This window comes from Miniopterus schreibersii (genome assembly GCF_964146895.1).
Source record: "Miniopterus schreibersii genome assembly, chromosome: 22".
Lineage (NCBI taxonomy): Eukaryota > Metazoa > Chordata > Mammalia > Chiroptera > Miniopteridae > Miniopterus > Miniopterus schreibersii.
The window spans coordinates 3,079,122-3,105,157 of record NC_138124.1 but is presented as its reverse complement, the minus strand read 5'-3'; the positions used below and the strand labels follow the sequence as shown (position 1 = coordinate 3,105,157).

At 49.6% G+C, this 26,036-nt stretch overlaps 1 protein-coding gene across 4 annotated transcripts in view; it reads right to left on the bottom strand.

Moving 5' to 3' along the window:
* ADAMTS17 (ADAM metallopeptidase with thrombospondin type 1 motif 17) overlaps positions 1–26,036 on the bottom strand; it is a 156,158-nt gene that overhangs the window by 108,905 nt on the left and 21,217 nt on the right. For all 4 annotated transcript variants that reach the window (XM_081124765.1, XM_081124767.1, XM_081124766.1 and 1 more), the window contains exons 4-7: positions 20,122–20,294; positions 12,036–12,119; positions 11,174–11,331; positions 6,282–6,325 (exon numbers count right to left, since the gene is read on the bottom strand). In XM_081124765.1, coding sequence (XP_080980891.1) covers positions 6,282–6,325; positions 11,174–11,331; positions 12,036–12,119; positions 20,122–20,294 — 459 coding nt within the window. The remainder of the gene's footprint in view (positions 1–6,281; positions 6,326–11,173; positions 11,332–12,035; positions 12,120–20,121; positions 20,295–26,036) is intronic.

The window sequence follows — 26,036 nt, the reverse complement described above, 5'->3', positions numbered from 1 at the left end:
TGACTGAGCCCCAGACTCTGACAATGAGCCATTGCGCAGAATAAAATCCACATACACAACAGGACCTTCAGCGCCCTGTGGGGCAAGGCCCTGCCTCCTACTCAAACTTATGTCTCACCATTTGGCTCCTTTTTGTCCCTCGAAGGCAACAGGCTTCTTCTTGCCCCAGGGCCTTCAAAAGGGGCCATCTCCTCACCTCCTACGTTCTTTCCCCAAACATGTCCACGGCCAACTCCCTTTCATACGTCCAGTCTCAGCCCTCACGTGACTTTCTCAGAAAGCCCCTGCTAGTACCCGAGGGCCAGCAATGGCTCGAGGGGAGACTGAGATGCAGAGGAAATCCGTCTGACTCAGAATGGTCTGCACAGCAAGGGCACGCTGGCCAAAAAGCTCCGGAAAGATAGAGGGTCTGACCACCCCATGGCACCTTCCTAATGTCTGTCTCAGGTCTGGCCACTGAGCTGGCCCAGAAGAGACTAATGTTTAACATTCCCGTTGTGTGCAGCCATTCAGCAGATCTTAGGAAGTTCTGGATTTTTAACAGAAGGTTTTATTGTTTCAATCAGGGGTGGGGAATGTCCGGCCCTCGGCCGTACACGGCCCTCAAAATCATTTTGTCTGGCCCTGCTAAGGCAACCGCAGGTGGGACTCTAAATTCAATAAATATAGGAGCTTTTTCACAGCTAATTTTTAAGTGGATAATTTTGTATGGCCCGTGAATGATGTTAAAAATATCCAAATAACCCTTGGCAGAAAAAAGGTTCCCCACCCCTGGTTTAAATGAAGGTATGTCATGGGTAACAGTAACACTTAGAAGAAAGGCAATTACAAATAAAATTTTACACACACACGCACGCGCGCGTGCGGGGACGTATCTTAGCAGAAGCAGCAAAGCGCCTTGTTTTTACTGACCCCCACCAGACACAGGTGTTCTGACTCTGCCTGGTGCCCCGATTAGGAGGCCGTCACTTTGTCTCCCAGCAGGTAGGGGACAAGAATGGCCTGTGGGGAGGAGCAGGAGGGATCGCCGAGGTTAAGTCTTGGAAGGCAGCCACCCTTCCCTCCCGGTGCAAGAACTCTGCTGGCACCAGGAGGACCTTCGCAGTTGGAAGCGCCTCCCAATGGCGCGCAGATGCGCAGCCCACACATCCGAGGGGAGAAAGAATCCAAAGCAGTCGTCAAGCTAAATACTTCCATCGGGTGATCTCGGTTGCTTTGTATCTAGTGGTGGCGTGCCTCATTAATTCCAGCGCTGTGTTATGTTACGGCCCGGGGTTGCTTTCGATTCTGAACTCATGCCATTTATCAAAGACAATAAAATCCCAAAGGCACAACCACTTATCATCAGGCAATCCAATGAAAAGTTTAATTTAGGCTTCAGTGTAATGCCTCTTGGCAGTGGCCCCTCCGTCTAAGTCTCTGGTACTTCTCATTTCATTAAAGACATTTCCCGGTGCGCCTTGGCTTCCTACTTCATCCACCAGCCACCTGAACTGCGCAGGCGAGGGCCGCCGGCTTGCGGGACGGCCGCAGCCCCCGCGCCCCGCCGGGCAGGGGCTGGAAGACGAGGGCCTGGCCGCTGCTCACGGGGGACCTAGCTTCCGTGTCCGTGGACCATGTGCCACCAAGCCACATTCATCTACATGTTTCACAGCTGATCTCTGAGTTGGGATTAAATGTCCTTCCCCAGAGGTGAGGTCACCCGATGAGTAATTTCCCAGCACGCCCTTGGCGTCCTCAGGGCAGGTGTTTGGATCACTTGCTTGGCTGCTCAAGGGCCAGGTTTTCCTGATCTCAAGAAATCTTGTCCAAAAGGGTCTTCTCTTGTCTGCTTTCTCCCGAGTGTTGAGCGTATATTTTCCGGCCTTAGATTCGCCCATGGTTTATTATGCAATCTTACACGGAGACTTCCACGATGTGTAGTAAGTCTTTGTCATTTATTTATTTTTCCCTTTTGAGCCCAAATTTGGGCTGTGCGCAGACACAGGAAAAATCTCGGGTGTCGTATTCCTTTCTTAGTCTTCAATCTAACTCCTGAACCTTCGTTTTATTTATAAACGTTCCTCACTCTAGAACTTCACAGACAGACAAATGCATCAAGGAGACCTTCGCCCCACTTGGATTGTCTTGAGAGTCAAGACTTGTTTTCCCTCAGCTGAAGTCATGAAGAAAGTCATGGTCAGAATTAAATAGGCAGAAAAATCAGGTTGGGCTGGGGACACCAGGCCAGAAGGCAGTTCCAAATTTCATTATAAATCTCGGAAGACAACGCTTTCCTCACAGAGCCAACAGATCCCCCCAAACTAGCCTAGGAAGCTGGTCTTTGTCTGCAGGGCAGAGTTAGGATGGGAGGCTTGGCTTCTCTAAGTCCCCTCCTCACCTCCAACCCAGGACACCCCCTAAAAGGCACAGGCGCTGTTTGAGTCCTGGGTGTGAACACATGCGTGGGCTCTGGGAGCCTGGGGGACAGGGAAACAGTGACAGATGTGGAAGAAATACTCTGGTTTTCCTAGACCCACGTCAAGTCAGGGAGGGATGTTACACGGTCCCCCAATAAGCCCACTTTTTTCAGAATCAAAGGCCCACTAGTGGGGCACAGATATTACATAGACTGTCCCCCTCCTTCCTTGTTCTGGGAAACACCGGAAAGTGTTGAATTCAGAGTCACCAGAACTGGGTCCTTCTCTGGCTGCGCACCTGAATAGGTGGCCTCATGTAAGCAAACAGACTGGGTGTTCAGTCCCTGCAGGACAGCGTGCCCGGCCTTTACCTCATTCCTACCTCACAACGGTCCTATACCCAGACACCATTTTACTCACATTTTAGGGTCTACGTTTGAGGCGGTGCACATTCATTCAACTGCCTGAGGTCTCACAGGTAGAAAAGCCTTACAGGGGTCATCCCACTGGAAAAACACTTTTCTTTTCTTTTTTTTTTTTTTTTAATCTTCAAGTATATATTTTTATTGATTTGAGAGACAGAGAGAGAGAGAAACATTGATTGGCTGTCCCACTTATTTACACATTCATTGGTTGCTTCTTGGATGTGCCCTGACTGGGGATTGAACCTGCACCCTTGGCGTATCGGGATGGCGCTCTAAGCAACTGAGCTACCCAGCCAGGGCCAGGACCATGAATTCTTATCAAGGCGAGGAGAGCAGCAGATGAGGGTGACAGAGGCCTAGACTGTGATGGGAGCGTAGGTGTGGTTAGAAAAGGTCTGATTAAGAATAAACAGTTGGCCTTTTAACAACGTGGGTATAAACTGTGTGGAGATGAGCTTACGGGGAGATTTGTTTCTCAATAAATATACAGTTGGCCCTCAGTATTTTCAGCCTGCAGTTGAGAATCCACAGAGGCACAGCATGCACCGATCCATGCCATTTGATATAAGGGACTTGAGCATCCTTGGACTTGGGTATCTGTGGAGGTCCTGGAACCAATCCTCCAAGGTCAAAAGTTACACTCAGATCTTCAATTGTGTGTGTGTGTGGGGGGGGTCCGCACCCTAACCCCAGTGTTGTTCAAGGGTCAACTGTATTTTGGGAGAGAATTGCCAATGGATTAGAAGCATCAGGTACCTTCCAAAACTAAGATCCTGCACCAGCCGGCCAGCTTTGAGAAGTAGCTAATAAAAATCACGGCCACCATTTCCCAAGGCGGCAGGCGCTGTGCCAAGTGCCATACATTTATTTGTTCGCATACTTAATCCTGACATCACCACAGGCATGAGGAAGTCCCACCACGATGCCACGGAGGGAGGTAAAGGGAACAAGCCCAAGGTCTCCCGTGGGGAGTAGCAGAGCTGGGCCCCTCCGGCGCCGTGACCTGCCTCCTCGGTGCCCTAGTATTCTCCACTCCCTCCGACTTTCGCACGCAGGCTGTGCAGATCTGGGTGTGGAAGAAAAGGACTTCTTGGCCCAACACTTCTAGATTTATTTTTCCTAGATGAAAACCTCTTGGGGTTTCCACTTGATCTCAGAACTTATGTTTATTTTGGCAATTGCAGCTCTATGGCAAAAGAAATGCTGCAACCAGCCCATGAGGCCGGCCCCAGGGGCTCCCACCGGTCCCCTCGCCCTGTCTCTCTGGGAACCCTTCCATTTAATCAGCAGCTCAGCCAAGGTGGAGAGGAGAGGGCCATCCCAGCTGCTCCCCAGGCACCCCGGCCACGGCCCATGCGCAGCTGTTTGGTCCTGTTTGATTCCGTAACCATGGGGTCCAGGAGACAGGAGACAATAGAAAATATCAGCATATTATGAAACTAAACAAGAGAAAAGCAGTGGGAACTTCGAGGAGGAAGTATTAAGTAGAATTGACTTTTCAAAAAAAAAACCCACACTAATCATTTTCACGGAATCAAACCACAGAATACCGTGGGAAAAGGGAAAGGAGCCACACGCTGGACAAACAGCACCCTTCAGCAATTTCAGAGCTGGAAGGTCCAAACAGCCCCACAGTGAGACAGGACACCCGAAGGTTCTCAGGGGGAACATGGAACTCGGGGAGTTTCCTCCGGCAGCTGAGATATAATATGTCATCACGACTAAGGGCAGAGGTGAAAGTTATATACTTAAAGAAAATAAATAAAAGCCAGCTCTGAGTCACATGAAGGAAAACCATGTAAGCAGATGCACGTTGTTTGAAACACTGGAATTCCTGCATCTTCATTTATTCCTTCATTCGTTCATTCAACCATTCATTCATTCATTCAACCATTCATTCATTCATTCATTCATTCAACCATTCATTCATTCAACTTTTCATTCATTCATTCAACCTTTCATTCATTCATTCTTCAAGAGCAGTGACTAAGTCTTTCAAGACCTGTACCAGATGCTGAGGGACATGACACATGGGTAAAGCCTGTGTCTATGTAGTGCAGTGTCCTCTGAGGAATATGAGAGATCAGTGTCTCCACAGGGACGAGCTCAGTGAGCAGGAGTGTGGAGCAGAGGCCCCTCCAGGGCAGAAGTACAGTGGCCGTTCAAGCTGACCCTTGGACAATGGGAAGGACAGGCCTTGCTCTGGCAGCTCTGTCAGTAGACAGAGGCCAATGTTAACTGTAGTCACCTACAGCCCCAACCAGATTTAGACATGTGTCAGCTGTCCCTCTATCAAGGCCTATGTCACACTACATTGTCTAGTCACTCTGTTAGGCAGGCAGCCCCCAAACAGGAAGCACACATTGGCTAGCTGGTTTCTGACATCTAGCTCTGAGACTCGTTTAAAGGACTGATAAAGTACAACATATAAAAAAATCATTTCATAAACTCTAAAAGGTGACATAAATGTTAGCTGTCACTGTGCTAGATTTTGAAGGGCCTTATAAGTCACGTAGGCCGAAGCGATCACTTTATGGATGACAAAGATTTACCCCAAGTCGCCGACATGCATGTGGTGGAACCAAAGAGGAGGCTTGAGATGACCCATGACCCGAGGGCTCCATGGGAAGCACAGCTTTTGAACATTTTAATTCCACAATAATATATATTTTTCAGTCTTATGCTGTTTTCCTTCGATTTTCCTACAATTCTAAACACAGAATTTCCCTCTCATTGATGCAGTATTTGGACCTCTTGGGGAATAAAGGTTTGGGCTATAACAGACAAAATCGAAAGCCCTCTGGGTGTTCCCTGTTAGCCGAGCAGTACATTCTGATGCTCAAAGAATGGATGCAACCTGAAACCTATGAGAAGTCAAGAGCAAGCCAGATATAACTGGGGAGGGGAGAGAGAGGAAATGGCGAGTGGAGGGGGAGATGGTAGAGGAGGGAGGGAAGGGGAAGAAGAAAAGTGTGTTCTCTCCTGCAATAATTGCTGGTGGTACCATTACTATTTGACCAGAAAGCAATGAGCCTGGCGCCAAGGCTGGTGGGGGAGACCAGTCTCCCACCACAGTCACACTTCACCTAGGACAGCTGGTAAAAACCATCCCCGGGCACGAGAATAAATCAGCAAGCTTCTGTCTCATGACAACCGCGTGACTCGGTGGGATCCCCCTCCTGCACTGGTGACCGAGAGGCTCAGAAACAAATGCTCCCCTGACCACAGTCACCTTGGGGAAACCTGGGGGCCCCTCCCCTGGCTTAACATTTCATAACTTCCTGACTAACCCTTTGTCTAGATGCCTTCTGCCATAAGCAACCTCAAAACTTTTTGGGAAAAATAAGTAGAATGAAATCAAATTATCAATTTTCAAGAAAAAAGGCAACAAGGAAATGCAGAAATTATCAAAGGTATATATCAGCCCCTTAGATTACAGCTTTAACTTGAAACTTACCAACGGTGTCGCACGGTTCGTCTTTGTGCACGCAGAAATCTGTCCTAAAAAGAAAAAAACACAGTCGTCAGGTATGTGCAGTATCCCCACGAATGGAAGAAGACACTGTAATTAATCTTGCTGAGTCGGCCTGCCCACAGTGACAGTGTTGCTTTACTTGTCACGGTTACGGTGAGGAATGCTGGCCAGCCGCGCTTGCCCGGAGTCGCCCGTCACATTTCCAACCGGAACGCCCATTTACCCCACACAAGACCCTCCTTTTATAGCTAAACTCTTCCATACGTAACACTCGGTTGCTGGAGGGACTCCTTCCAACAGCTGAAAACATTTTGGAAGAAAATGTTTGCCAAGTCATGGATCAGAAACAATTACTAGTCAATATGCTCAACCTACGGTGACTTCCCCAAGCTACTCTACTCGGGCAGCAACTAGTTTTAGACGCTGGAAGAAGAAGACAACATGAAAGGCATTTCTGAGCATTATTTCTTTAAAGTTCCCCCGGGCCCCCCAGGTATGTAGCTGTGGACAAATGAGAGAGCAAAGCTGCTGAAAACCTGGTCCCGCCCCGGTTCTGTGGGCACGAGAGACTCACTCTGGCTGCAGGATGCTCATGGGTGGAAGGAGGGCTCTGGGCCCTTCTTTTCTAAAACCAGAGCTTTCCCACAACTCCTTCCATGGGTTCCCCCAGGCGGGAGCTGACCAGAGCGCTGTTTGGGGCGGGGCCCTGCCTGGGACCAGGTGAGGCGAGCAGTGGCGGGTGCCAGGCTCATCCTCTCACAGGGGCCCATCCCAGGCCGGTAGAAAGCGTCCGCTCATCTGCAATTCTCCGCGCACACTCAGGTGCAGCTTCAGGTAGAAAAAGGTGCATTCTGGAGCCACATCTTCTCATTACACTTTTTAAAAATCTTTTGGGGTGGAAGATGAAGCAGGTCTGACAAGGTTGGCACTGAGCAAAATTGTCAAAGAAAGTGGCAGGTCCTGGATGGGCCACACCTTGCCTTCCCCTTTCTGACACCCTGTCCCTCATTCATGTCCTTGATTCTACTCCTCTGTCAGGACGGGTGTTCAACCCACCACTGGCATGGGGCTCAATGACCTAATTTTTAAATATATCTTTATTGATTTCAGAGAGGGGAAAGGAGAGTGAGAGAGAGAGACACATCAATGATGAGAGAGTCATTGATCAAGCCCACAACCCGGGCATGTGCCCTGACCAGGAATCGAACCCCGATCGCCTGGATCCTAGGTCAATGCTCAACTGCTGAGCCTCTCCCGGCCGGGTGACCTAATTTTTATAGTCACCTCTCCCTCACCCCACTCCAATCTGCAGATTTTCAGTTGTATTTGACCCTGAAACATAACCCGCATTCGACACTTCTCAGCACGGCGTGGACTTCCACGTAAGTGGGGCTCAGAGCCTGCGCACTCCCAACCCTGGCTTGGCTTCAGACTCACCTGAGGGTTGTCACAGATCCCACCCACCCATTCGACCCCCAGATTCCAGCTCAGTAGATTTGAAAGATTCCATCTGAGGTTCTGATGTACGGATTCCCAGGCCCAGGGCCACTGCCTCAGGGCAAAGAAGTCCTACCAGGTGCCCCGGGCATCCTGCAGACCCAGAGGAGAGGGCAGGGCAGGCGGCCGGGTGGATGTGACAGTTTTTAAGGTGCAGCCTCCAAACTGGCTGGGGAGACGGTGAGAAGGCGCTGGGGCCAATCCTGCCAGCAGCTCATAGAGGTTTTGCTTACTTCAAGCTTCTCGTTTTTCCATAACAAACATATATTTTTGGCAATTGACTTTAAAACTGTTTTAACAAAGGGAAAGAGAGAGGCTCCAAGACCCCACGCTTTTCATAACCCATTTTGAAGCCAAGGGAACCTCCCTGGGAAGAGCCCTAAGGAGCTGCAAAAGGGAGCTTGTGACTTAATTTTTCTGTCCAAGACGACCTTGAAATGACAATGAATGGGTGGTAGGGGCCGGCAAGAAGGAAGCACAGGCAGAGAGGAAGCCAAAGGAAACGAGGGACATAAATCTGTTCACCCCAACCCCACATTCTTGACCTATGTGAATGTTTCCGACGGCTCCCACGCAAGCTCTCACGCATACACTGACACAGAGACCAGGCTGGCCGAGATCTTGTTCCGCAGTTTCCCAGGGTGAGCACTTGGATGTGTTGAAAGCCTTGCCTGGGTAATGGGAGAAAGGGCGCGCGGCCATTGGTCCAACAGACAACGGGACAGAGTCAGGCTCCTGCTCCACAGGAAAACGGGGTGCTGTCTGGCGGGGCCGCTCTGCAGGCTGGCGGGGCTCTGTGTCTTCCCACGCCCTGGCCTCCCTGGAGGGAAACGCCTGGTCCCCAATGCTGTGCCCTGCAATGCCACCTGTGGCTTCTCCGGAGGAAGTGGGAGGAGGCGTCGGGTGCTCAGGAGAACCAAGCTCAATCAGAAGCCTGGCTTGAAAGAGTCAGCTCAAATGTGCATCTTCTCTCTCCTTTCTGTTCCAGGTCCTTTCTCAGAAAATAAAAAGGGAGCCATCTGCCTGCTGGGGCAGCTTCGTCTCTGGGTAATCCAGCTCTTACATCGAACTCACGACAGACCCATGTACGGAGGCTGTGGAGTTCATCCAGGGAATGAAAGAAAAAACAGGGTCCAAACCCAGGTCTGCAGTCTCAGGTGCCCTCATTTCCTCCCCAGGAGAAAGAAGACTCTCCAGATCTAAGTGACAGGCCAACTTTATGGGTGTGTGACCCGTGCAGTCACACAGGACCCTCAGGAGCCCTGGCCCCTAGCCAAGCTTCATGCTCTGCTGTCGCCATGTTGAAATTCTTAACCATTTTTGCACTTGGTTTCCCGTGTTTTCATTCTGCACTGAACCCCACAGGTTTTGTAGCTGGTCCTGGGCACACAGCCTATTGCGTAGCACACAGTTGGGGCTTAATCAATACTGGCTCCTTCACTGAACTGCCGACAAACATTTCTGGACCATTTTCAACGTGCCCTGTGAGCTCATGGTGAGGTGGCCTCGACTCTCCTTAATGTTCAGAAACTTGGTAAAACGTATGACTTAGACCACAGGTATGCACTGAGCTCTCCCCGTGAGCAAAGCCTGCAGGAGGCTCCTGGGTCAGAAGGTTGAAAGGAAGACCATTCCCGGGGAGCTGGAAGGAGTTACGTGGCGGGGAAGGTGGACAAACAGCTGGGCTGGAGGCATCCCCAGCGCTCATGCTCTGGGTCGGCCCTGCGTGTTGCTTCTGGTGTCTCCCAAGAACACAGAACTGGTTGTGGGGGGAAAGTCCCACCTTCCTGCTTCCTGAGGGAGACACAGGGTCAAAGGTAAAGCTGGGCGAGGTCCCAGGTCCTGGTCCTCTGTGCAGCTCCCTGTGGCCCCCAGACTCTGTCCTCGCAGAGGTGCTTCCTAGCCTAGCGACGACTGCAGTTGCTGAAAACCCAGTTCCTGCCGCTTCTGGCTCAGCAGCTCCTGCTGGACATGATGTCATGTTCACATCCCCGCGGCTGGCCATCTGCAGGCTTGGTGGGCGTCCAGGAGAACACTCTCTAGGGCTCAGCCACAGCCCATGAGGTGGGGAAAACACAAAAGGGGAGAAACCTTCGCCTCAGCCAGTGTCAGTCCTGGACCCTGGGACATGGGCCCCTGTGTGGCCCTTGACTTGGAGCACTCCAGGAGGAAAGAACAGCTTCCCTGGAGCAGCAGCTGCCTCACACCCAATTTCCGTGTGAAAACATCAGCCCATTATTATCCCAACCCAGGGAATTGCAGCTCTCAACCTCTAATTATTAAACAATGCTTCTCGGCCAAGTTGGCTTCCAGCCCCCACTCCAACACTGCCTCCCCGGTGCTGGTGGGAGGTCTTTAATTTAACATCTGCGAGGATGCAGAGGATGGGATGGGCACCGATCCGGCCAGTCCGGCAGCTCCGCAGAAGCAGGAGGAAGCAGCATTGCTCAGGTAGCTCATGAGGTGTCAGCACCAAATGGAGAAAGAAAACCCTGGCTCCCCGGCTGGCTGCGGGTCACAGAGCGACCCAGGAGGCCTTGGCCAGGGCCCTGCCTGCAACTGAAGAAACCTTGCTTTGCTGACCGCCAGTCATTCCCCTCCCCGGCACCCGCACTCAGAACCACCCGCATGCAATCAGCACCCCCGGCCATGTGCTTAGTTAGAAATTTTCCATCTGAACCAGTTTTAAGGACACAGTTCAATCGTATCCAGCACATTGACTTGCTGTGCACCTGATGCCAATGCTTTTCATCCTGCAAAACTGAAGCTCTGCCCACAAGAGACCCCCCACTCCCTCCCGCCCCCAGCTCCTGGCCACCGCCATTCCACTTCCTGCCTATGGATGTGAATACTCCAGGCAATCGCACACGATTTGTCTTTTTGTGACTGACTTATTTCACTCAGTACTATGTCTTCAAGGTTTATCCCTGTTGTAGCACGTGTCAGAATGCCCTACATTTTTAATGCTGAGTAACATTCCACTGTGTATATGACCGCATTTTGTTTATCCGCTCATCCATTGATGGACACTTGGGTGGCATCCACATTTTAGCTATTATGATGGATTTTTTTGGAAGTTTCAATGCTCTTAGGTTTCAGGACTTTTCTATTAGTAATAATAGCAACAATACCGGCTAACGCTTACTGTGCGGACCAGGCGCTGCGAAAAGTACTTCCCAGGCTCATTTAAGCCTCATGCCTCGGAGGAAGATACTATCATTCATCCCCATTGCACTGATGAGGAAACTGAGGCTCACACAGGTGGCCAATGGTCCGATTTCCAAGCCTGAATTCCTAGCAAATGGCCCTCTTTCCTCTCCAACAGGAAATGGCTTTCTCCTCGCACACTTTGGGGGGAAGCTCGAATCCAGCTTTACCTGGTCACAAACACAGCGGCATCCACGGGGGGCGTGTCGTCCTTCCCTCCTGGAACCTGGTTGTTGCCGAGGTACCGTGCGCCCCCATATTCCTCATTCTGCCAGTGACAGAAGCTCTCCAGGGACCGCTCTCCGTGGTGCCCAATGGACAGCTTGGCCTGAAAGAAATCAGGGGCCATTTAGAGAAGCAAAGGCCCAGGGGGGCCAGAGGCGGTGCTCAGACTGCAGTGTGGAGGTGGAGCCAGCTGCCCACTGGGTCATCATTCAGGATGCGCTTCCCCAAATGCAAACCTAACGCTGGTCGGTAGACAGAGGGCTCTACTTGTAAGTTCAAATGAAGGCGATGTTATTAAAGAAAAGCGTTCTTATTTTTGACGAACTGAACATCACGTACCCACCAAGCATCAGGCCTTCATGGTCACCTTCATTGGGTGACTCTGCAGGAGTGTCCCGTGGGAAGGCACTCAATCAAAAGACCAGAGAACGATGCTACAGAGAATCCCAATTTGTGCCGAAGCTCAGGGAGAGCTCCAGAAGGGCGACCGTGGTTCCAGAGACCTCGCCATCATCCAGCTCCTACGTCTGAGACGCGCTGGATGAAGAAGGGAGGCGCACAGGCCCACTGCTCAGGGTTCCCTCAAAATTCTGAGCAGGTTGCATGCACCCCAAGCTTCCGGTAACAGAACCTGCCCTCCTCTCACTGGACGTCCCTGTTCTCTGGCCCAGGGCACATGGTTGCCACCTGCAAAGCCTGGGAGGGTGGATAAGACCGACAACCCCCTGGGCTCCTTAGGAGCCAACAGTGACTAGAAGGCTTCAAGATCAGTTACAATTTCTGGCGCAGGGCGCAATGGGGACTTACGGGACGTTGTCGCAGCAGGACGAGCTTGGTGACTTGAATGTTCACTTTAATTCCAAGGCTCTGGTGCTGAAACATATTGTATACCTATCAAGAGAAAAAAAAGAAATACAGATATAAACATAATTTTTTAAAAAAATACAATGGTATCCTAAATGGGATCCTGTAACAGAGAAGAGATATTGGGTAAAAACTAAGGGAATCTGAAAAAACTACAGACTTTAGTTAATAATGTATCAATATTGATTCATTAGCTACAACAAACACACTAACGTAAATTGTTAATAATAGGCGAAACTGTATGGGAACCCCTTATGTGTTCAATTTTTCTTTTTTTTTAAATATATCTTTATTGATTTCAGAGAGAGGAAAGGAGAGGGAGAGAGAGAGATAGAAACATCAATGATGAGAGAGTCATTGATCGAGCCCGCAACCCGGGCATGTGCCCTGGCCAGGAATCAAACCCCAATAGCCTGGATCCTAGGTCGACGCTCAACGGCTGAGCCACGCCCGGCCGGGCTCAATTTTTCTATAAATCTAAAATATAAATGAATAAAATATAAATTCACTTATGAGTAAATCATAAAATAAGTTCTACTCATTAAAAATTATATTAATTAAAAATTAATGTTTAAAAAACAGCTTGTGCTCTTCCAGTACAAAAAAAAAAATCTAAAGAAAGGCTAATTATATGAAATTTAAAATTTCAGGGTTCATAGTTACAGTCTTATTTGAACAAAAAAATATATGTGTGAAAAATAAAATCTAGATAGTATTAAAAAGGCTTTCTGAGACCAAAAACTCTCATAAATGAAATAGGATAGAAAACTCTGGAGGCACTCACACACATGTGCACACATACACATACACACAAAGCTAAGCTGGAAATCAGCTGGTTAAAAATAATGTATAGAACAGGTTATTTTGGAAAAAAAAGAGATTGATGTTAGATGATCCTGGGCTTTCACGCAGGAGGCTGAAGGGGACCTTTGTGAAGGGGAGGGAGGGGGTCACTGCCTACGGCCATCTGCCATGTCCCAGCCTGTGTCGTCTCTAACCCTCAACACAATCCGTCAAGGTTGGTATTTCCGCCGCCTTGGCTCACGGAGATGAAGCCACCTGCTCACGGCCCACAGCCAGCCGACGATCGCTCCACCTCGAAGCCCGGCTTGTCCAGCCCCCTGCAGCCCCTGAGGTGCTCATTCTAACCAAAGTTTATCACTGAGACAAAGTTACGGCAACCGAAGAAGACATGCCCCTCTTAGTGCTGCATTGTCTGTCGGTAGAACTTCAATATTGAAGAAATTCGGTATCAAGAAGTCAAAGGAAAGTGTTTCAAGGGGAAGAGGGAGAGAAACCCTCAGAGTATTGACATGGTTAGAAAGAAAGCCCATTGGATTTGAGGATCCCCAGGTCATCATGACCCCCCTGAATTCCTTTTCCTTAACATGGAGAAAGTGGGGGCGGGGAGGTCAGGGCGACCATGGGGGAGCTGATGAAGCTGGTGGTGTAAGGTAAAGCGGGAACAGGATTGAGAACCCCAAAAATACAGCGTTTCTGAAAGAAAGGATACACACTTAACAGCTGACAGCTCAACTGACGTTCCTTTTCGGGTTTAACCCACTGGAACGAATAATTATTCGAAGTGTGTATACAATTTTGGGGGACGCCCTGTGTATATATTTTTTAAGAAAGTGCATTTATTTGTTTCATTAAGTCCTGTTTTTTTCTTTCAGTTTTGTGAGATACAATGGACTTATAACACTGCATTAGTTCTAAGTGTACATCTGACGTATGAGTTTATTGTGAAATGTTTACCACAGTAAGTCTAGTCGTCACCCATCACCTCACATACTTGTAATTCTTCTTCCCATGATGGGGGCCTTTAAGACCTACTCTGTAAGCAACTTCCAAATACACGTTACAGCACTGTTAACTATTGTCACCGTGCTGTACGTTGCGTCCCAGGCCTTATTTATTTCGTGACCGGAAGTCTGTGCCCTTGGAGCCCCTTCACCCGTTTCTCCCGCCCCCGCCCCCCACACCTCTGGTAACTGCCATTCTGCCTTCTGTATCGATGAGTTTAGCTTTTTAGATCCCACATAGAAGTCAGATACACTATTTGTTCTCCTCTAACTTATCTCACTTGGTTTTGAATATTCTACTTGATTTTAGTTTTGGTTTCTGGTAGACGTCCCAGGGACAATGTATCTGAAGGGGCACTGGAAGCGCCTCCGGTCAGCTGCGCTCGTGGGTACGTGACGGCAACGTGAAACAAAGGCCGCAGCAGACAGCGTGGCCACAGGCCGTTCAGGCCACGAGAAGGTGGACACGGCGTCCAGCACGGGCGCGCGGTGTTGGAGCACCTGCATGACGAAGGATTTAGCTGTGTCGCTGCTTGAATTTTACCCTTTGAACCAGTATGAAAGTGAAAACAAGCTCTGTGTAATTTAATACTTTCCCGCAAGGAAAAGGAGAACACATTCAGTTGTTCTGCACCCCTCGCCCCAATTTCCTTTCCTCAATAACAAAATAGCAGTCATTTCTTACACTGGGCCAATTCTGAAGTCACATCTTAATCACCTGTCCCCAAATCTGGGTGAAGAACAGAAAAAAACACACATAACTTTCCCCCTCTTTTCATCATTGGAGAACCACCCAATGGCTGTAATTCAAAATTTTCCAGAAATATTCAGCATCAGGATTGGGCCCGGACTGGAAAACCTCAATTCGAAACATGGGAATTAGGAAGAGGGAAAACTTGAAGTTAGGAGGGAGGAAACTGGAGTTGCACAGCGTTTCGGTGCCCTCTGCAATGTCAACATCAGCCGAAGACATTAAAGAATGTTGTGGTTTAAGGGAAGAACGCGGGGGAGCGATTCTCAGTGGCAATCGGACACGCCAAGGAGAGGAGTATCCCAGGGCGGTGCCCATTCCAGGGAGAGCAAACTGCAGAAACCCCCCGCCCCCGTGTCGGAATCGCCCGGGTTTTGCACGCCGGGCGGGTAACGGTTCTGCGTACTCCCTACACCCCCCCAAATAGGTCAGTAGCTTCCCTGGAGCAAATGCACACACACACAAAATGTGCAATGAAGGGGGAGAAAGAGCTTCGTGCTCCAGGGGCTGGGAGAGAGGAGAGACGGGGACCTGCTGTTTAATGGGCAGAGTCTGTTTTGCAAGATGACAAAATTCTAAAGGTGGGTTGCAGGACAATATAAATACACTTAGCAGTACTGAACTGTACACTTAAAAATGACTAAGATGGTAAATTTTATATGTATTTTACCAATTTTTTTTTGATTAAAGCCTGCAGGAAGGCATCTCCCCTTAATGTGGCATGTCCAGGAGAGCCGGTGTGGGAGCCCAACCACAGCTAAAGTGCCTTGTCACCTGGCGTGCACTGCCCCACGTTCCCACAAAGCTCAGCAGGGCACGGGGCAGACGCACAGGACCTCCCTGGCGGCCCAGCACGCAGCAGGTCAGCCAGACGAAAATCGGACAACAGCCACAGCACGCAGGCAGCAGGCCTTGGAGACATGTAACCCAGTCTCCCGACTCTTTTTTTCCCATGGAAATTCATGCTCAGGAGAAGTCTTAGAGGCAGCGGCCATCTGATGTTTAGGGAGACACCTGGTCGGGCAGGGAACAGCGTGGCCAATCGTCTGGAAATTCGGTCTCGGGCGTCCAGCTCTGGCTGCACCCTGGCAAGTGTTCAGAGCCCTGGCTGCAGTTGTCACATTTCCTTGGCAGCCTGGGGGCCGAGCTGGGCAGACCCACTGCCAGCAGCACACTGCAGCTCTCCTGGCTGGGCGACTTGGGGACATGGCCAGGGAGGGGCAGACAGGGACCAGGAAAGGAGCAGGTGGCAGGGGCACCTGGGGAGAAGCTGTTCACATGCCAAGAGGGGTTTTCACAAGAGCACCCCCTACCTGCGTGACTCAGGGCCCCCCAGGGACAGATGGGGACTGTAAATGACACTCTGGAATCACACAGGGTGCCATTCAGACCCCACACAGGCGGGGATGTGTTCTCCAGCACAGCGCCTCTGAGGGGGTCCCTGGAGCAGCAGCCCCGGCATCGCCGGGGTAGTTGGAAAGGCACATTCTGGAGCCCACGCCAGGCCCACCAGATCAGAGACCCTGGGGTGGGCCCAGCCAGCTGCGTTTAACAAGCGCCTGGCGGCTTCCCGTAGCGGCTGCTGGGGGTGAGAACCGGCGCGTGCTCGCACACGGAGCTGTTTTCTCTGGTCACCAAAGAGAGGCTGCTTGTCTGTTTCTCATGGTAATTCAGTAAAATTGATGTCATTTTCCCTCCAAACAGAACTGGCCTGGAACGTCTCAGGGTTTCACTCCGCCCGGTGGTTGTTAAGGAAGCTAAAAACAACCAAAGCTCTGTCAAGTGGCCCCATTTTCCAGCTGGGCTGCCCAGACCCAGGGTTGCTGGTGTCAGCACCGCTGGTCCCCGTCTACAATTTGTTCTTTAAAACATTCCTGCTCCTGTGTCGCCGCCACCCCCAACCAAAGGAAAATCAAGTTATGTGTGGAAAAAAGACGCTACGGAACATTTGGAAAATCATCGAAAGCCGGGGCCACAGGCCCCCCCCCCCAGGCGGCTTGCTGCCCTCTGAGAGACCCCAGCTGGCTGGCGGAGGCTTCTCCTGCGTGTACCTGGGCAGGTGAGTGGTTGGCTGGGGACACGGAGCTCGGCGCAGGACTGGATACGAGCCAGGCAGAGAGATCTTTTTAAACACAAATCAGTGGACACAACTCTCCTGCTTCACCCCTGCAACAGCTGCCCAATGCACGTGCAGGGAAGCCCACTCCCCATGCCCTGGCACGCCTGCCTGCGGGGTTGGCAGGGCACCTCTCACCCAAGCCCCACCCTCCCCATCACCTACCGGGGACAGCCTCTTTCTAGGTTTCCCAAGTGCCAGAGGGACTCCTGTGGGCTGGCTCCTTAATGGCTGGTGTGTCCCCGAATGCCTCAGTCACTGGGATCTTTGGAGCCAATTTATAAAATTGGCACAGCTTTGCCAACACTTGGTACTTTAGGGTGTGTGTTGTTTTTTTAAAAATACTAGTATCCCAGTGAGTGGAAGTGGTATCTCATTGTGGTTTTGACTTGCATTTCCTCAAATGATTAGTAACGTTAAACACCTTTTCATGGGCTAATTGCCCCTTGCGTATCTTTTTTGGAAACATGTCTATTCAAGTCCATTTCTAAATCAGGTTTATTTGTTATTGTTGTTATCGAGCCTTAGGGGATCCCTATACATTCTGGATGTTATCAGGTATGCGATTAGCAAGTATTTTCTCTTCCCTTTTACTCCGCTGGTTGTGGCCTTTTACGCTCCAAAGGTTTTAAATTTAAAATCCAATTTGTCTCTTTCTGCTTTTGTTGCCTGGGCCTTTGGTGTCTCATCCAAGAAATTATCGCCAAATCCGGTATCATGGAGCTCTCCCCAATTTTTCTTCTAGGAGTTTTAGAGCTTTAGCTCTTACGTGCAGGTCTTTGATCTATTTTGAGTTAATTTTTGTATATGGTGTTAGGCACAGGTCCAACTTCATTCTTTTGCATGTGGCTATTTTTTCCAGCACCACTTGTTGAAAAGGCTGTCACTTCCCCACGGAGTGGTCTTGGCACCCTCGTTGAAAATCCTTTGACCCTACGTGTCAGGGTTTATTCCTGGGATCTCTGCTCTATATGCCTGTCTTTATGCCGGTGCCACACTGTTTTGGTTACTACAGCTTTGTAGTAAATTTTGAAATCAGAAAGTGTGAGTCCTCCGGTTGTGTGTTTTTTCAAGATTTTTCTCGGCTGCTCAGATCCCTTGAGATTCCATGAAAATTTTAGGATGGATTTCTCTATTTCTGCAAAGAATATTCCTCATTTTATTTATCTCTGCAGAAACTTTATTATTTCCTTCCTTCTGCCAGCTTTGAGTTCAGTGTGTTCTTCTAGTTCCTTAAGCTGTCAAGTTAGATTCCTGATTTGAAATCTGTTTTTCGTGAGCATTTACAGCTGTGCATTTCCTTCCGAGCTCTGCTTTTGCTGTGTCCTGTAGGTTTCTGTATGTTTTCATTTTTACTCATCACTGTGAGTTTTCCCATTTTCCCTGTGACTTTTCCTTTGACCCATGGGTTGTTTAAGGCTGTGTGGTTTAATTTCCACATATCTGTGAATGTTCCAGTTGTCCTTCTGTCATTGATCCTGACTTCATCCCACTGTGGTCAGAGAAATCATACTTTGCACGATATCTTTTAAATCTGTCGAGACTTAATTTGTGGCTGAACATGATATATATATATACCCTGTACCATGTGTACTTGAAAATGAAAATAAGGAATACTTTTTTGTCACTGGGAAGAGTGTCCTGTATGTCTGTTAGGTCTGGTTGGTTTACTGTGCTGTTCAAGTCCTCTAATTCCTTGCCCCGTCTTCTCTCTAGCTGTCCCATCTGCTATTGAGAGTTGGCAGTGGAAGGCTCTATATGTTTCTCCCTTCAGTTCTATTAGTTTGGGCTTCACATATTTTGATGGTCTGTTATCAGGTGCATAAATACTTATATCTTTTGCTGTACCGAACCTTTGATTAATAGACGATGTCCTTCTTTGTCTCGTGTAAACGTTTCTTGATTAGGGCCTATTTTGTTAGGCAGTAGTAGAGCCGCTCCTGCTCTCTTATGGTCACTGTTTTCCAGGGAATATCTTTCCCCATCCTTTTGCTTTCAACCCGACTTAACCTGGCTGAACAGTGACCCATATGCGAGCAGCAGAAGCAGCTCCCAGGGGTGAGTCTGTGAGTCTGTGAGCAGGTCAGGGCCTCTGCTTTCATTCGCTTTCGGGCCTATCGGACTGGCCGAGAAGCCCCGGGAGAGATGACGGAAGGGCTGTGTCAGCACACACATGCCACCTGCCCTGGGCCACAGTGGCACTGCCCTTACTAGGTAGGGTTCGTCAGGCAACATCTCAACCTCAGTTTAATGTTCTTGGCCCTGGGCCCTGAGCCTCCAACATCTTAGCACAAGCAGTTGAAGACGAGTGGAGGGTGTCGAATTCAAGCCAAGCGTCGCAACCACTCGGACCCGGGTCTTAGAGACAGTGGAGGGTTAGGAGGGCAATGTTCCCATGTCCCACCCCTTCCCTGCCCCTGCCCAGATAATAAATTGTAAAAGAAATATCCAAATAGGAGCTTTGCCTTATTACTGCTTTGCTTGTTGTAATGAAGGTTTAATCCTTCCACTCGTGCCCTGGACAATTAAAAAAAAAAAAAATGAGATGAAATTATCCACAGATGGAAGCGTCTGGAGCGGAGCTAGGTCCCCCAGCCTGCCTCCCAGGTTTCCTCTGGGCGGACTGGAGAGCTGTACCCCATCATTACCCAGCCGCCAGGAGAACCTGGGTTTATGCAAAGGAAAGACAGAAATACTTCTCAGAATCTAGGGCCACACCCATTAAAAGTCAACAAAAGCACTTCCACTTCGGAACACATGCCTAAAAGAAAAGGGAGGCAGAGGTGCAGACAAACATCTGCACACCCATGTTCACGGCAGCATCACTCACAACAGCCAAAAGGTGGAAGCGGCGAACAAACTAACAAACAAAATGTGGTCCATACATACAAGCAGGTCCATGACGCCACTTACAGGAGGTTCCCCACTTCCTGCCAGGCCTCACTGCTCATGGCAAGCTCTGTTTTGCAATAAAGCTTGATCTTGATTCCTACTAGACTGGACCCCTTAGAGCAGGGACCGGGCTCACTGTACCCTGAACCCCACGGGAGGGGGTCCCGTACACAGCAAGGGTCTTGGAAGGCTCTGGAAAGGAGTGGTGGGCAGGGCCCACTCACTGAGCAGAGCAAGGCAGTCAAAGAGTGCAGCTGGCGGGTCAGTGGGCAGGCCCTTTGCCATGGGGACACCTGCCAGCCCCCCACCGTCCTCACTGCCTAAGGATCCCAGGCTGTGTGTGCCTCCATTCCACCCCCCCCCCCCAGCTTCTTCCTGAACTGAAATGAAGACATGGCACCCCGTCCGGAGCTCTCAGCCGAGAGAAAGCAGAGCCCACCCAGCTCAGGACCTGCTGGGACTCACCATGTTCATGACGGTGAGGATGAACCTCTGGGCGGCCTCGGCCCCGTGGTACTGCACCATGTCCGCGTCGGCCACCACCAGGGTCTCCACCGTGTGCTCGTTGGTGAGCCGGATGGCGTTCCTCCGCTCCCGCCAGTCCTGAGACGGCCTGACCTTCCTCGGCTTCTTCTTTTCTAGAAAACGAGGAAGACATGAGTGCAGTCCTGGAATCGTGATTTCGAAAACCATGCAGGGAACAGGCCTCCCCGAGCCTCCCCGTGAGAGTGGTCAGTCTCCGCTGGCCGTGGAGGGGCCTCCACCGTCAGAGGGGAGGCTGAGCGAGGGCGCTCGGGGCGCTCACAGCCGTCCACCGCCACAGCTGCGCAGGCGGATGGGACTGAGGATCACAAAGAGAAAGTGGCCCCTCCAGAGAGCAGCACAAAGTCAGTGGGGGGAGAGGAAGCCTGGGCCCACCGGGAAGGGATCAGAAAGTGCCTCAGGTCAGTGACACAGAATCAGGGAGACTTTGAAAGGGCCACACCCACTGCTGATAACTGGTAACAAGGCAACAGATGTGGGAAACACGGACAAGACATTCCCCTGGAGGTGGACAATCCAGGAACTATTCGAAGAGTCATGAATGAAGAGTCATAAATGTTCATGGGCACAAAAGCATTACTTAAAAAAACAACCAAACATATTCAGAAAAAAATTGCAGGACACACACACACCCAGGCCACGACGCAAGTGCATCCTTTCCTCACCACGGAAGGGTCATCAGTGACCGTGAGTGATCCTCAGTTCAGACTCTAGATAAACTGATTCTCTGTGAGATCGCGCTTTGATAAACAGCTGTTGTCACTCATCAGAGCCCAGGTCAGAACATCTGGACTCTGGCTGCCATGTGAGGACTGACCGAGATGCTGGTGGAAACCCCTCGGCCAACACCAGAGGCTGCCATGAACAGCATGCGCTCTCAGGATCCAAATGTGAACAGAAAGGTGGCTCTTTAATTGATAGCTATTTACTTCTGTGTTTAGCAGTAGCCGATACAGAGGCCATCGGTCACAATTTCCATGCAGTAAACCCGGCCTCCATATGCACAGGTCAGCTTCTGAAGCCAGTCACTCCAGAGCCAAAAATGCACACAGATTTCTCAACAACCTATTGCTGCTATATCCAAGGGCCTGGGGACAGGGCCTTACAGATTCGGAGTCAACATGGGGGAAGGACTGGAGGAAAAGACATGAACCAGCTGTGGGCCAGCAACAGGTTTCCAGGTGACGTGTTAAAGTCCGCACACACACACAGATTTACAAACACCATGCTCTCCGATAAAACTCTCGGGGCCCTCCCAGATGCTTTTCTCTTTAGCCAAACCAAAGGGTCCCTTCAAAGAAAAACAGCCCTTTCAACTGGAAACAAGGGCTCCACGTGTATGAAGAGCTCCCGGCCAGGTGAACTTTCCGGCAGCTGCAGAAATCAGCATCCTTGAAAAATAACAGCCTTCTATTTTCTTTTTTTTGAAAGGGAAAAAAGAAATGAGTTTTGCTCTCCAAGGATGAATTCTTTAAATAACTTCCCCCAAGGCCAAGTCATTTTTCTAAAAGGCATCTTTCACATGTAAATTCCTTACAAAGAAAGGTGAAAAATAAGAGTGTTGTGGTGGTGTTTTTTTCTCTAGTTAAGATCCCAAATGAAGAAATGATCAACCTTGGAGTCCAAAATCAGTGCCTGCACTAGCAGGAGGTATGACCATACCCCACCCTGGGCCACCGCAGGAGCAGGGGCAGCAAAGCTGGGCTGGCCCCACCTGAGTTTTCCACTCACACTCAGAGCCTCCTGGGTACCAAGCAGCCAGGCCCTGCTGCCTGTGGGTGAGGTGGAAAGATGTTCATTCGGCCAACAGTCACTGACCGTGACTGCTAGGCACTTCCACAACGCAGGTGACCATCTGGAAGTCACGGACATTAACCAAGTGGACAGATCAACAGTCGCCCATCCTCTCCCCGCCTCGGGCAGTGTGGACAGGGCAATGCGCTGGAATGTGTGCAACCACACGGTCAGGGCGGTGTGGCAATACCTGGACAGGGCCATGACCTCAGAGGTGCATCGAGATGTGTTTGGCAAATTGCAAAAAACAAATACAAAAGCTTGAATTATCACTTTTGACCCCACTCTCCAGGGAAGTCTGTTGCTGGATGATTCGTCTAGCCTACCGGAGCTTGACAGTTTTACCCTCTGAACTGATGGGGGGGGGGGGGAGGACATTCCCCAAACACACAGCTCAGGGGAAGAAATTAATTAACTTGCCTGTGTTTCAACCAGAGCAAGACAGGACAAACGAACGCCTGAAGAGAAATCGGCTTGTCTCCCACACCTGGAATCCTCCCCCCCCCCCCCCCCCCCCGTTGGGACCCTGGGTATTGTTTCTTTAGGCAGATGGTCTTTCATCTCTGACAAGGAAGCACAAGAAACTCCAGACGGCTCAGAAATTTCTCGGCCTTTGCAAGGAGGGCAGGCCATTCTGCGGACTGGGAACGCAAACGTTTCTATTTCATTGCTTTTGCACAAAACTAAAAGCATCCAAGTTTTGAATTCTGATGCAGTCCAATTGACACACATATTTTTGGTTTCTTATCATATCTAAGAAAGCACTGCCTAATCCAAGGTCACAAAGATTTACACCCGTGTTTTCGTCTAAGCGTGTGATAGTTTTAGCTCTAACATTTAGGTCTTTGACCTTCTCTGAATTTCTCAATTACTACGTTCCACGAACTATATTTGCATCAACGGAGCTTAACTCTACATGAAACCAGCTTCAACCATCAGCTCTATCTCATGACTTCCCCAAGTCTAACCTCATCATTTCTGCATCAGCTCGGAAGCAACTGTAGTTTTGTCTTAGAGACGTTCTTCCTAGAATAGGAACGGGTTGGGTGCATAGTGTCTCAGCTCTTCCATATCTAAGAACACCTTTCAGATGCCTTCGCATTTGAACAACGATCTGTCTCGGTGTCAGATCTTCGAGGGCAACCATTCCTCATCCCAACACCGAGGTCTGGCTCCTCGGTCTTCAGGGACGTAGTATCACAGACAACTCTGAGACCTGCCAGATTTTCACTTCTTTTAAGTAACCTGTTTTGTCTGCTGGAGTTCTCGTATAACTTTTCTCATTACTCTTGTAATTCACAAATTTTGCCAGAATAAATAACTGTGGGGCTATGTATATTAATTTTGACCAGAACACAGTAAGCCTTTTATCCTGTACACGGAGATTTTTTTTTTTAAATGTTCCGGAAAGTCTTCATTCATTATAAATCTTTGATCAATGCCCCTATTCTAACTTTAAATCTCCAGAGATTCTCAGATTGGATTTCCACTTTCTATAACCATTTCTATCACTTTATTTCTCACCAATCTCTTCTTTCTTTCCTTTGCCTCCTAAGGAGGCATCTCACATTTATTTTCCACTTTACTAACTCAAAGGTGTGATGTCATCTGTGCTTGGGACGGCCTCTTGTGGACTTTAATTCTGCTACAGCAAACTAGCTTTATGAGCTTTCATTGTCTCATCAGGTTCCCTTGTTTTTTGTGTTTTTTTTAAAAAAATATATCTTTATTGATTTCAGAGAGAAGAAAGGAGAGAGAGAGAGAGAGAGAGTCAGAAACATCAATGATGAGAGAGTCATTGATCGAGCCCACGACCTGGGCATGTGCCCTGACCGGGGAATCGAACCCTGATCGCCTGGATCCTAGGTTGACGCTCAACGGCTGAGCCACACCCGTCCGGGCTAGTTCCCTTTTTTTAAGCTGATTGTTTTTACATCTCATCCTGTAGTCCTCTGGCTTCGGCTTCTTAAAAGTCCTATTTTCCTTCTCGCATCTCATTTAGGACACCGATTTCCTTACATTTATTCTGGTCCCTGAAATAAATCTTTTTCAAGGACGTAAGTTCTTTCTCTGCACAACCTTGCCCTTAGGCTGTACACAAATATTCATAACAGCTTCATTTGCTTTAGGCAAAAACTGGAAACAACTCGAATGTCAATCAACAGGTGAGCGGATTATCCACACAATGGACCACGACTCAGCCGTAAGAAGGAACAAACTAACACGATACACACGGGAGCGTGCATGAATTTCAAAATAACTATGAGTGAGAGAAGCCAGACCAATAAGAGTATATACTGTATACTATACGAGTCCATACATATAAAACTCTAAAAAATGCAGACCGATCTAGTGACAGATCAGCGGTTCCTAGGGAGGGAAAATGCAGGGAGGGACAGAGGACTGGTTAATAAAGGGCACAAGGAAACTTTGGGGGCTGATGGAAATGTTGATGATCTTACCATTGGCGTATTTACACAGTAAAAAATATCCAATTGTCCATTTTAAGTATGTCCACTTTAGCGTATGTTAATTTTACCCCCATAAAGCTATAACGGGTTAACGGATTACTTAAGTATAGTTGGTGTAATGATATGCGCTTGAGATTCAAAGGCCTGCTCCAGGGCGCCCGCCAACACTGGATGGACCCAACATTTTCCAAAGCAGAGAGAGAAGGGAGTAGGCAACCCTCTCCTTGTGCTGTCTCTGACCCCCGGGAATGGAACAGGACCCTTGTCATTAGCGCATCACCTACCCCCAGGTTTGTAGTGGTTTTGAACAAGGCCTCTAAGTCCTTTGACATTGAGAGGTGAGGTCTATCTCCCCTCCCCTTGAACCTGAGTGGGCTTGTGACTGCTCAGCCAACAGAGCAGAGGGGAAGTGATGCTCTGTGATTCCGGAGGCTGACCCTAAAAGGTGGGGCAGTTCACTGGGTTTCTAAACCCTTGCACTGGAAGCCCTGAGACGCCACGTAAGGAGTCTGACTACCACAGTCATGAGAGGAGGCCAAGCCGCAGAGGCCAAGTTAGCGATCGGTAATTCTGTCTTCAAGTCATTCACCCCAGGGCCGTACAGGTGAGGGAAGGAGTTTCCACATCGCTCTGGCCCCAGACTTCAAGTCTTTCCACGGGAGGCTCAGCCACTGTGGAACAGAGACAAGCTCACTCCTCCATGCCCTGTCTAAATCCCTGGCCCACAGAATCCATGAGCGTACCCGTGGCAGTTTCAAACCACCAAGCATGGGGGTCATTTGTTACACAGCAGTAGTAACTGATACAGAGGTAAAGGCAATCATTTGTTGGGTTTCTTTCATGCTGAGCTAAAAAACTCCTATGCCCTGCTACATGTCCAAAAACACCTGCCTATATTACCTGAGCCAACCTGGATTCAGGCACCTGGGCATCCTACAAGAACACAGGCCCAAAGCATTATTCCCAGAGAGGCCTCTCACCTAAGCCTGGCCCTCAGCTTGAACATGGCTTCCTTCCTCCCCCACCCTCAGGACAACAGAGGAGAAGCCTAAAGAGGGGACAGTGTCAGAGACTCAGCAGCACCTTACAGACACCCCTGGGCAAAGGCCAGCCAGGGAGTCTGGCCGAGAAGAGAAAGGTGGCGACTGACAAAATGACTGATACCACCTAAGGGGGCATGTGTGGCTTTGCCCCATCCTGACAGTAGACTGTCTCTGCCATCTGGGGCCATGTTATGTGGACAGAGCAGAGGACTGCACTGCTCTGACAATGACTGGTCCCTGTGACTCAGGCGGGAGGACCACATGAGTCATTTTAAGAAGTCTGATGGGACTGAGTCCTGAGCACGTAAGTGGCAGCTGCCAGGGGCCACTTCTGCTACTGTCCAGGACGACCTGCCTGAGAATCAGGTCAACAGAGGGAAACAGAGGCACGAGATGGTAAACTGAAGAGAGGGAGTCCGGCCAGATGACTAAAGAGCCTGGGTCCTGCCATGGCCGAAGCTTGTATTACCTCGAAGACTTTTCACATGAGCCAATAAATTCCTTTTATTATTATTGTTTTTTCCGCCTA